At 31.9% G+C, this 13584-nt stretch overlaps 1 protein-coding gene across 3 annotated transcripts in view; it reads left to right on the top strand.

Moving 5' to 3' along the window:
* Nucleotides 1-13584, top strand: part of SLCO6A1 (solute carrier organic anion transporter family member 6A1) — a 93236-nt gene that overhangs the window by 57946 nt on the left and 21706 nt on the right. For 2 of the 3 annotated variants that reach the window (XR_008299876.1, XM_015080453.3), the window contains exons 9-10: nt 5423-5576; nt 12870-13057. Coding sequence is in view for 2 of the 3 variants with exons in the window: in XM_015080453.3 (XP_014935939.1) it covers nt 5423-5576; nt 12870-13057 (342 nt within the window). In the remaining variant the exon portion in view is untranslated. The remainder of the gene's footprint in view (nt 1-5422; nt 5577-12869; nt 13058-13584) is intronic. The other variant, XM_053225209.1, reaches the window with a different exon arrangement.

The raw sequence follows: 13584 nt of genomic DNA, 5'->3' as shown, positions 1-13584 counted from the left end.
TTTAAAAACCTAATTGAGCAAAGAGAAATGAAAACCAGGATGTTTGAGAAAAATGCTATGTATGAGATTAATGACAGAATAGACGTTGCAGGAGTTTAAACTTGAAATTATTAATAATAAACATCCAACAGAAAAACACAGAGAAAAGAGAATTAACAAAAATAAACAAAGCATGAATGATTTGGACAACTTCAGGTGACCAGCCAAACGCAGAGTTGGAGTCTCCAAAGGAAGGCCTTGGAGAAAGAAAAATATTTGAAGAAATTATGTTTAAATTTTAAAAATTTCATGTAGACCATAAATCTACAGACCTAGAAACTTAGCAAACCCTCAGAGCAAGAAACATGAAGAAAATTACACCATGCTACATAATAATCAAATTGTGCTCACAGCACAGAGCCTGCTTCAGATCCTCTGTCTCCCTCTCTCTGCCCCTTCCCCACTTGTACCTGTGCTCTCTCTAAGATAAATACATGTGAAGATTTTTTTAAGTGAAGGAGAAATAACTTTACACATAAAAAATGTAAATAATATTTGAACAACAGACTTATCCTACATGAAATGTTTAAAAAGTCTGGCTGAAGTAAAATACCAGATAAGAATATAAACTACACAAAGCAAAGAAAAGCAAAGGAAATGGTAACTATTCAGGTAAGTATTTTTTCTTATTTAACTCGCTTTAAAAATAATTGTTTAAGACAGATAAACATATATTATGGGCTTACATGAAGTGATATAATATCACATGTTGGTAAACTGTGTTAAGTTAAAGATGTATAATATCACCTCTGAAGCACCACTAAAATAACAGTCACAGCTAATAAATCAAGCTGACACATGAATTATTAAAATAGAATTTTACAAAAACATTTGTTTAATCTCAAATTAGGCAAAAAAGAGAACAAAGAAGAGATAAAAAGAAAACAAATATAAAGTATAGATTCAAACCTAACTACAGTAGTAATCACATTAAATGTAAATGTTGCAATATCTCAATTAAAAGGCAGAAAATTTTAAATTTGATATTTTAAAGCAAGACCCAATGTATATGTTGCATAAAAGAAATGTGCTTCAAATATAGACAAAAGTAGATTATAAGTAAAGGGATGGGGAAAGGTGTATCATATTAACAGTAATCTAAAGAAAGCTGGAGTATGATATCAGACCAAGTAGATTTGAGAGCAAATAATATTAGCAGGAATAAATAAGGTCATTATGTAATGATAGAATGATCAGTTCATCAAGAATTCAAACAGTTCTTGATTTTTATGAACCTAATGAAAGAGCTTTAATATATGTGAAGCAAAAACTTAGACACTGTAAGTAGACATGTAGAAATCCACAAATATAATCAGATATTTCAATACTCTTCTCTTAATAATAGAAGTAGGCAAAAAAACCTCAGTGATGATGCATAAGATTTGAACAACACTAACAACCAGTTTGACCTGATTGACATTTGTAGAACACTTCACCTGTCAAAGAAGAATATACATTCTTTTTAAACTCGAAACCCTAAGTAAACCATATTCTGTAAAGCAAGTCTCAGTAAATTTAAAAGATTAAATCATATAATGAAATTAAATCTTCAAACCATGATGAAATTAAATTAGAAACAGATTAATAAAATAACAAAGTTCTAAACAACTTGTGTTAAAATAATTTTTTCAGAAGGGAAATTGTAAAGTGTTTTGATGTGAATGAAAATGAATACACATGTAACAAAATTTATAAAATGCCACTGAAACAGTACTTAGAGAAAAATGTACAGCCAGTATTAGAAAAAAGTCTCAAGCCAATGACATTTGTTTCTACCTTAAAAAACTAGAAACATCAAAGCAGATTGATCCCAAAGTAAGTAAAATAATGGAAACAATTGAGATTTAAACATAAATTAGTGAGGTAGAAATGATAAAAAACAATGGAGGAAATATAATCAGATGAAATTTTGAGAAGATGGATAAAATTGCTAAACTGTTAGAGAAAACTACCAATATCAAGAGTCAGAGAGCTGATGTGATATTTTTATAGATTCTACCAATATTAAAAGGATAGTAGGGTAATATTATAAAAAACTTTATGCCCATAAACTTCTGACAACTTCCATGAAATGGGCAAATCCTTCAAAAGACACCGATTTATTTAAGAAAAAATAAATGTATGTATCTAGTAAATAAATCAAATTTGTACTTAAGCACCTTCTGACAAAGAAAATTCCAGGCCCAAATTGTTTTATTGGAGAATTAAACCAAACATTTAACAATATCTGATTTTACATAAATTCTTCCAGAAAATTGAAAAGGAGTGTATGCTCCCCAACTTATTCTATAAAACTTGCATTATCTTGATATCAAAACTAGACAAAAAGTTTGTAAGAAAAGAAAAGTATATGGACTTATTTCTGTCATGAACATAGATGCAATAACTTTTAACAAAATTCTAGCAAGTTGAACCTAAGAGTATATTAAAAGGAAAATAAATTATGTTCAAGTAAGATTTTTCAGAGGAATGCAAGATTGCTTTTATATTTGAAAATCGATTGATATAATCCACCATATTAACAAAATCAAAAAAACTATAATCACAATAGATGCCAAAAAGGCCCATGATAAAGTGCCACATCTATTCCTAATAAACTAGGAAACTAGAAATTGGAGGTAACTATGAAAACATACAGCTAACACTATACTTAGTGATTATTATGGAATGAATGTGTCCCCCCCCCCCCCACTAAATTCATATGTTGAAGCCGATGTGATAGTGTTAGGAGGTGGAGCCTTAAGGAAATAATTAGGTTTAGGTGATGTCATGAGGGTAGGATCCCCCACCCCCATAATTGGATTAGTGTTCTTTTAAGAAGGGGAATAGACCAAAGACTTTCCTCAATTTTCTGTGTGAGGATACACTGAGAATGTGATGATCTACAATCTGGGAAGAAGCCCACACCAAACATCAAAGCTACCTGCACCTTGATCTTGGACTTAGCTTCCAGAACTGTGGGAAATAAGTGTTTATTGTTTAAGCCACCCAGTCTATGATATTTTGCTATAGAAGCCTGAGCTGCTATAAAATGATGAAAACATGAATGACATGTTGAAACATTCAAGGACAATGATGAAACATTGAATGACCAGGAGCATAACAAGGATATCTGCTTTCAGTACTATTACATTAACATTATAATGGATGTTCTAGCCATTACAATACTGTAAGAAAAAGAAATAAAAGGCATCCTGATAAGAAAAGTAGAAATAAAATAGTTTATTTGAAGATGAGACAATTGTCTATATAGAAACTATATAACTAAAAATATAACAAAAAACTATAAAAAATGATAACTGAACTATAACTAAAAAGATAAGTTTAGTAATTTGTAGGATACAAGATCAAAATGTAAGAGATTACAGTATTTCTACATACCACCTACAAATAAGTGGAAATTAATGTCAAAAACAACACTACTGACAGTAGTATTAAGAAAAAAAATGTTGTAGAAGAATATATCATCATACAAGAATCAATGGTGTTTTTATATATTACCTACAAACAGCTGGAAATTGATATTACACAAAAATGCCATTAGCAATAGTATCAAGAAGAAGAAATACTTAAGGATAAATATAAGAAGTGAAAGCCCTATTCATAATTACTACAAAATATTCCTAGCTAAAATAAAGACCTAAATTTTTTTTTTTAATTTTTTTTTCAACGTTTTTTATTTATTTTTGGGACAGAGAGAGACAGATTATGAACGGGGGAGGGGCAGAGAGAGAGGGAGACACAGAATCGGAAACAGGATCCAGGCTCTGAGCCATCAGCCCAGAGCCTGACGCGGGGCTCGAACTCAGGGACCAGGAGATCGTGACCTGGCTGAAGTCGAACGCTTAACCGACTGCGCCACCCAGGTGCCCCAAGACCTAAATTTTTAAAAAGAGATCCCGTGTTCATGTTTTGGAAGACTCAATATATTAAGTTAATCCTTCCAAATTGATGTAGTTTTCAATGTAATCACAACCAAAGTCCCCACAGGGTTTCTTTTTTAGATATTCTACAAATAAATTCATGCAATATACACAGGACCTAGAAAAACCAAAAACAATTCTGATGAAGAGTAGAAGTAGAATACCAACACTATTTTATTTCAAGAGTTATTAGCTAATGTAATAAATTGTGTTGGTAGAAACATAGATGAATATATCAGTGTGATAGAGTAGAGAGTCCCGAAATAAGCCCACGTATAAATGGATAATTGAGTTTTGATAGGATGTATGTGCAATTTAGCGAAGAACATATAAGCATTTTAACAAATGATGATGGAACAATTAGATATCTATATATAAAAAAATTAACTTTGATTCATATCTTGTACCACATAAAATACTTAAAATGGATTGTAAGTGTGAATACAAGATACAGAATTCTAAGAATATAGGAAAAATTTTTATAAATTTGGATTCAGCAAAGTTTTCTTAGATATGACACTAAATACATGATCCATGAAGAAATATATTGATAAATTGTTCTATGTCAAAATAAAATATTTCTGCCCTTTGAAAGACCTGTTAAATGAATAAAAGAACAAACCACAGATTGTGAGAAGATGTTTAAAAATCATGTATCTGGTGAAGGACATGTTTCCAGAATATATAAAGAAATTTCAATGCTCAATAAGAAAACTAATCAATAAAAATGGGCAAAAGATTTGAGCAGACATTTAACCAAATATATACAGATGGGAAATAAGCCCCTGGAAGGATGGCTCACATCATTAGCCATCAGGGAAGGGAACATTAAAAACCACAATATGAAGCTGCTATATTCTTAGACTGTCTAAAATTAAAAAGATTGATTATATCAAGTGTTGGTGAGGAATGTAGAAAGCAACTGAAACTCTTATACACTGCTGGTGGGAATATAAAATAGCACAACCAAATTGGAAAAGTGACAGTTTCTCAAAAAGTTACATGAGCACCTACCATATGATCCAAACATCCTACTCTTTAGTATTTACCCAAGAGATATGGAGACATATCACCATACAAAGACCATATAAAGAACCCAGACAAAGAAAGTGTGTATATTATATGATTCAATTTCATGAAATTTAAATTAATGAATAATGACAGAACATAGATCTGTGGATGCCAGAGGCCAGAGGTATTACAAAGGGTCACAGTGAAATTTTGGGGGTGATGATTATGTTTGTTAACATGATTGTGGTGGTGATAGTGATGATTTCACAAGTGTATACATATATCAAAAAATTTCAAATTGTTCACTTTATGTATAGTTCATTGTACATATTGGGTTATACCCCAATAAACCTGTCAAAAGGAATTTATTTCAATAAGCATATTTTTATGTATCTCATATCCTAATATACACATTAATAAGTATAATACTTCAATCTCTTTTTTTACAGAACCGGACAGTTGGGAAACCTGACAGCTCCTTGCAATTCTCATTGTAGATGCTCATCTTCACTATATTCTGCTATATGTGGAAGAGATCATATTGGATATTTTTCTCCTTGCTTTGCAGGCTGTATACAATCTAAAATAATACAAGATGACAAGGTAAATATTTTTTATTATGCTTCTTCCTCTCAATAAGATGTTCAACTTGTAGATGGTGTTTACATTTTACTCCTAGCTCTCTATAAAAGCATTTTTCCCCCATAAATGTTAAAAAAAAACCAGGAAAAGAATATTTACTTTATGTGGCCATAATACAAAGGGCTTAAGGGAATTGGCAGTGGGAAAGATACTTCTACATTAAAACATGCCTCAAAAAGTAAGAAAATTATGAAAGGAAAAAAATTCACAGGTAAATACAAACATAAAAAAAGTAGTAGATGAATCACTTATAAAACCAGGATGGAGATTAAAACACAAAAGCAGTAAAATTAGTTTTATCTATAAAAATCAGTCAGGGAATTCACAGAATATAAGGTTGTAAAATATGCTATTTTAAACATAAAATGTGGACAGAGGAGAAATTTAATGCTTTTAGAATGGGTTCAAACTTAAGCAACTATGAACTTAATGTTGATGGCTATATGCATAGGATGTTATATATGACCCTAATGGTAAACTTGAATCAAAGGCGTAAAATAGATTTGCAAAAAATAAAGAGAAAATAATTCAAGGATGTCACTAAAGAAAGCCATCAAGCCACAAAAGAATGTGAACAGGAAAAGAAAGGAACAGAGAACTACCAAAACAACCATTTAAAAAAGTTAAAAAATGGCAGTAAGTTCATACCTATCAATAATTACTTTCCCTATAACTAGACTAAATGCCAATCAAAAGACATAGGGTAGCTGGAAGGTATACATTAAAAAAAGCAAGACCCCTGTATATACACCCTACAAGAGACTCCCTTCAAACTTAAAGACACATGCAGATTGAAAGTGAAGTGATGGGTAAACATTTATCATGCAAATGGGCTGTTGCTAGAATAGCAAGACTTACATTAGACAAAATAGACTTTAAAACAAAGACTGTAGCAAGGTACAAAGAATAACACTATATAATATAAAGAGAGGGGCACCTGGGTGGCTCAGTCAGTTGAGCATCCGACTTCAGCTCAGGTCATGATCTTGTGGTCTGTGAGTCTGAGCCCTGCATTGGGCTCTGTGCTGACAGCTGACAGCTGGTAGCCTGGAGCCTGCTTCGCTTCTGTGTGTCCCTCTCTCTCTCTGCCCATCCCCCACTCACACTCTTATCTCTGTCTCTCTCTCTCAAAAACAAATAAACATTTAAAAAAATAAAGAGAACAATCCAACAAGAACATAAAACAGTTGTAAATACTTATGTATCCAACATGGGAGAACCCAAAATGTAAAGCAACTATTAACAGACATAAAAGAAGAAATCAATACTAATATGTTAACAGTAGGGAACTTTAACACCCACTTACATCAATGGATACATCAGACAGAAAAGCAACAAAGGAAACAGTGGCTTTGAATGACACATTGGAACACATGGACCTAACAGATATATTCAAAACATTCCATCCTAACACAGAAGAATACACATTCTTTTCACGTGCACATGGAACTCTCCCCAGAATAGATCACATGTTAGGCCACAAAACAAGTCTCAACAAGTTCAAAAAGACTGAAATCATATCATATATCTTTTCTGACCGCAATGGTATGAAATTGGAAATCAATCACAAAAAAATCATGCTACTGAACAATAAATGAGTTAACTAAGAAATCAAAGAGGAAATTAAAAATTATATGGAGACAATGACAATGACAATGACAATGAAAACACAGTGGGCCCAAAACTTTGAGATGCAGCAAAAACTGTTCTAAGAGGGAAAATCATAGCAATACAGGACTACATCAAGAAGCAAGAAAAATCTCAAACAACCTAACTTTACACCTAAAGGAGCTAGAAAAAGAAGAACAAAGCCCAAAGCCAGTAGATGAAAGAAAATAATAAATATTAGAAACAAATAAAATAGAGACTAAAAAACTATAGAACAGATAAATGAATCCAGGAGCTGGTTTTTTGAAAAGATCAACAAAACTGATAAACCTTTATCCAGAGTCATCAAAAAAAGGGAAAGAGAGAGAGAGAGAGAGAGGACTCAAATGAAATCAGAAATGAAAAAAAGAAATAACAACTGACACCATAGAAATTATAAAATATTACGCACCACAAAGGATTATAAGAGAATATTATAAAAATATATATGCCAACAAATTGGATATCCTAGAAGAAATGGACAAATTCCTAGAAACATATAACCTCTGAAGACTGAATCAGGAAGACATAGAAAATTTGAACAAACCAATTACTAACAATACAATTGAATCAGTAATTTTATAGAGAACAAACTATGGTTACCAGAGGGGAGGTGGGTGAGGGTATAGTTTGGGTGGGTAATGGGAATTAAGAAAAGCACTTGTGATGAGCACTGGGTGTTACATGTAAGTGCTGAATAACTAAATTCTACACCTGAAACTAATATTACACTGTTATATTAACTGACTGGAATTTAAATAAACACTAAGGAAAAAAAACTTCCAACAAACAAGAGTCCAGTATCAGATAACTCCATAGGTAAATTGTACCAAACATTTAAAGATTAGTGAATACCTATTCTCAAACTTTTCCAAAACAGAAAAGGAAGGTAAACTTCCAAATTCATTCTATGAGGCCAGTATTTCTCTGATACCAAAACCAGATAATAATACTAGAAAAAAAAGAGAACTATAGGCCAATATTTCTGATGAACATAGATGCAGAAATCCTGAACAAAATATTGGCAAATTGAAAAAACAATAAAAAAATTTCATTCACCATGATCAAGTGGGATTTATTGCTGGGATGCAAAGGTGGTTCAGTATTCACAATTCAATCAGTGTGACACATCACGTCAATAAGAGAAAATATAAACACCATATGATCATCTCAAAAGATGCATAAAAGCATTTGACAAAGTACAACATCCATTCATGGGAAAAACCCTCAACAATATAGGTTTAGAAGGAACATACCTCAACATAATAAAGGCTATACATGAAAAACCCACAGCTAACATATTCAGTGGTGAAAAACTAAGATATTTTTGCCTAAGGAACAAGACAAGATGTCCACTCTCACCACTTTTATTCAACATAGTACTGGAAGTCCTTGCCACAGTTATCAGAAAATAAAAAGAAATAAAAGGCATTCAAATTGGTAAGGAAGAGGTAAATTTTTCACTATGCGCAGAAGACATGACATTACATATAGAAAACCCTAAAGACCACCAAAAAACTACTAGAACTAATAAATGAATTCAGTAAGATCACAGGAGACAAAGTTAACATGCAGAAATCTGTTGCATTTCTATACACTAATAATGAAGTAGCAGAAAGGGAAATTAAGAAAATAATCCATTTACAACTGCACTAAAAAGAACAAAATACCTACTAATAAACTTAACGAAAAAGGTGAAAGACCTGTTGTCTGAAAACTATAAAAAATTGATGACAAAAATTGAAGACAACACAAACAAATGGAAAAATATTTTATGCTCATGTTTTGGGATACCAGTATTTTTTAAATGTCCATACTATCCAAAGAAATCTGCAGATTTAGTGCAATCCTTACAAAATGCCAATAGCACTGTCCATAGAACTGGGACAAATAATCCTGATATTTGTATGGAATTACAAAAGACCTCAAATAGCCAAACCAATTTTGAAAAAGAACAAAACAGGAAATATCACAATCTCAGATTTCAAGTTATACTACAAAGCTATAGTCATCAAAACAGTATGCCACGTGCACAAAAATAGACAAATAGATCAATGGCAGAGAGTGGAGTCCAGAAATATACCCACATCTGTATGGTCAATTAATCTATGACAATGGAGGCAATAATATGCAATGGGAAAAAGATAGTCTCGTCAATAAATGGTGCTGGGAAAACTGGATAACTACATGCAAAAGAATGAAACTGGACCACTTTCTAACACCATATACAAAAGTAAACTAAAATAGATTAAAGACACAAATGTGAGACCTGATACCATAACATTCCTAGAAGAAAACATATGCAATAATCTATTTGACATCAAAAAAGTAACCATTTTTGTAAATATATTTCCTCTGGCAAGAGAAGAAAAAGCAAAATTAAATTATTGGGACTACACCAAACTAAAATGCTTTTGCTCAGCAAAGGAAACCATAAACAAAACAAAAAGACAACCTACTGAATGGGAAAAGATATTTTCAAATGATATATTTGATAAGGGGTCAATACCCAAAATATATCAAGAACTTACACAACACTAAAAAACAAACAAAAACACACACAAAAAAACACCAGTCTGATTAAATTTGGGCAGAGAAGAATATGAATAGACATTTTTTTTTAAAGACGTACAAATGACATGAAAAGATAATCAGCATCACTCATGATCAGGGAGTTGCAAATCACCACCACAGTATGAGGTATATCACCTCATACCTATCAGAATGGCTAAAACAAGAAACACAAAAAATAACAAATATTGGCAAGTATGTGGAATAAAAGGATCCTTCATATACTTTTGGTGGGAATGTAAATTGGTGCAGCGATTGTGGAAAATTGAATGAAGATATCTCAAAAAATTAAACATAGAACGCAAAGAAACTGAAAACACTAATTGGAAAAAGTATATGTACTACTGTGTTTATTGCAGCATTATTTACAGTAGCTAAGATATGGAAGCAACACAAATATCCATCCATAGATAAATGGATTAAAAAGATGTGGTGTGTGTGTGTGTGTGTGTGTGTGTGTGTGTGTGTGCAGGTGTGTGTGTGTGTGTGTGTGTGTATAGATGTATATACACAAAATGGAGTGATATATATACCCCCCCCCACACACACACCCGTATACAATGTAATATTAGCCATAAAAAAGAATGAAATCTTGCTATTTACAACAATATGGAGGGATCTAGAGGGTATAATGCTAAGTGAAACATCAGAGAAAGACAAATACCATATGATTTCATTCATATGTAGAATTTAAGAAACAAAGCAGGCAAGAAAAAAGGACAAAAAATAAACTCTTAACTATCGAGGACAAACTGGTGGTTATTAAAAGGGAAATAATTAAAAGGGTGGGGGACAGGTGAAATAGGTGAAGGAGATTGAGTATACTTATTGTGATAAGTAATGTATAGAATTGTTGAATCATATTGTACACCTGAAACTAATAGCACTGTATGTTAATTACACTTGAATAAAAAAATGTCTCCATGTATTACATCATCCCAATTTTATAGTTTTAAAGAAGTAGGTGACTGTCATTGCCTCTTGTAGTAGTAAAGTTGAAAGCAACGGTTTAAGAGAATATTTTGTCTTCTACTTATGTCATTTATTGTAGTTCTGTCCCATCTGTCAGCAATACCCATTCACAGCAAAATCTTGACCCAGTCTTTCTTACAGCTTTGGGTTGACCAATGCTATCTTTCTGGTCACCTTTCACTTGTTTTTTTCTTCTTCTGAAGAATTAAAAATGTCTACACTACACCTTCTTGCTGTTTCTATATCTGTTCCACATTGACTCAGACATGAAAATCAGTCCATTTAATTGATGATTAGCATACATACAAGACCTTTATAAACATATCATACTTTCTAGAAAGGTAAAAGAGAATACTTACATGGCAGCAATACAAATGACTTACAACTGAATATATGTATTCTTGTTTGTCTTCTGCTGTTTACATGTATCAGGACTCATTTTAAAATTTCCCTGTTTGCTCATATTTGGTCCATAACGCTCAGAATTCCTTATTTCCCTAGACCTTCTACCAACCAGACAGAGTTGGCTACTCTGCTACTTGTTTGACTCCACGTTAATTTTCTTTTGTCCAAAGTTGCATAAATCTGCTTTTAGCTGAATAATGCACTATAACTTAAGTTTCTCCCTTTTAAGTTGCACCAAAGTAGGGATGTGGGATTTAAAAACTTTTTTCTCATGTTTCTGGCTGGTCTTTCTGAGGGGGAGAAGACAACAGAGAGGTATATATATCCTGACCCATGGGCATTATACCACCTCATTTAGTAGGCAGTAAGATCCTTTACTATTTATGCACTTACATAATAATAATGCCTTTTCCTGTTATACACAGATTACTTTATCATAAGATATTAGCATACCTGGCCAACTTCAGTTTTTTGTAGTCAGGTTTTCACTAGTGTATGATTTAGTAATATATCTTCAGTTTCTTATTGAATATTAATATAAAAAATATTGTACACCCTTTAAAAATGTTTATTCTTAAATGTTACCTTATATTCCAGAGTCTTTCAGCCCTTCCGGAGCCTAATATCTTGTGATTCTACCATTTGCTCACTTAACCTTCTTCATGTTTTCAATTTTCCCTTGGTCAGCCTAGCTTCTATTGTCTGCAACCACTTACTGTGCTGGACATCTTTTGTCTGACCTCCAGGTCCATTTGTCACTGTTCTCTACTTTCCTCATTATTCAAGAAGGCTGAACTATAAGACAAGACCTTCCTTGCCTTCTGAGTGGATTAAGATAATTAAAAAGTCCAAGTAGAAAAGCAGAAAAATGGGGGAAAAAGTGAAGGCATGGTGCTTACTTTCTTGGTTCACTTTCTGAACCATGGACTGACTGCATCCCTTGACTGAAGGTCTTAATTTCTCTCTTCCGTCTCTATATGACTCTCCTTCTGGTCACCATTCTTTCCCTAAGACCCTTAAGCAAATCCTTTCAAATCTACTTTCAAAATAAATGCTGGATCGGACTAGCTTCATCATTTTCTCTGTTACCATTGTCTTGCATCAAATTTCAATAGCTTTTTAACTGTTTTCTCTGCTTTCATCTTTCCCTTCATAGTCTGGTATAGCTGTCAGAGTGATCTTTTTAAAATATATCATTTATACATATATCCCTCCACTGTTTTTACATTACTAAGAATAAAAACCAAAGTTCTTACATTATTCTTGTAGTTTTTTACCGGTTTCTGTATAATGTGCTTTTTCCCCTGCTACTTTGATTTTATTTTCTTAGTTTCTTTCATGCTTATTCTGCTCCAGCCACATTTGTCTCCTTACTTTTCTGTGAATGTGAATATTTTTGCTGAATTTTTTAGATTAATAGAATTTATCCTAAATAACTCTAGTTAAACACACACACACACACACTTTTGTTACATAAAATACCTAGAATGTATCATTAATATTTCATTTCTAAATAATGAATGGCAGATTTAATGTAAGAATATTGACTAATAAAACTAGCTAGTGTACCTGCAGTTATTGATTTTATTTTATAATGATAGAAGTTGTTGCTATATGACTATATTTCTAGAAGATGATTTCTTGTTTTAATTTTCATAGACATACTACAATTGTTCTTGCATTCAAGAAGGATTAACAACTGCAGATGACCAAGGTGATTTTATTGACGCTAGACCTGGGACATGTGATGCAAAGTGCTATAAATTACCTTTGTTCATTGCTTTTATCTTTTCTACGATTTTATTTTCTGTTTTTTCTGGTATACCAAACACCCTGACCATCCTTCGGTATGTATATAATTCAAAATCATTGTTCATTTAATTTATGAGAAATGCAATTTTAAGAATATTTTAGAATATTGTTATAAATGAGTCACTTTTTGTTTCAAAGTGGCAACTATGAGAGGGGAAATTGATTATATTGTCAAAATTTATATATTTATTTCTCTGTTTTAACTAATTATTTGCTTAAAGTTTGTGGTTATCACATTTAGCTTTAATTAATTAAATTTAACTTACAATATGGTAAATTCATATATAGGAAAATTGTTATGTTGTCAAAATTCATGTGTATATTAATTTTCTCTTTTATCTTTTTTTTACTTAAAGCATATAGAAATCACATCTAGCTTAAGTTTAATATAAAACTAAATTTTTTACTTAATTTAGGACACCTGGAAATTTCATGAATAGAGGATAAATCTTAATTTTAACACAAATGTGATTATAATGTTGATTCATTAGTTAAGGTATTTATTGAGTGTTAGCTTCTATATTAGCCAATTTGACTATGAGAAAACATCAGTGTCATTAGC

This window comes from Acinonyx jubatus, chromosome A1 (genome assembly GCF_027475565.1).
Source record: "Acinonyx jubatus isolate Ajub_Pintada_27869175 chromosome A1, VMU_Ajub_asm_v1.0, whole genome shotgun sequence".
Taxonomy (NCBI): domain Eukaryota; kingdom Metazoa; phylum Chordata; class Mammalia; order Carnivora; family Felidae; genus Acinonyx; species Acinonyx jubatus.
Note: the sequence above shows the minus strand (reverse complement) of the source record. Positions and strands in the feature narration are given on the sequence as shown.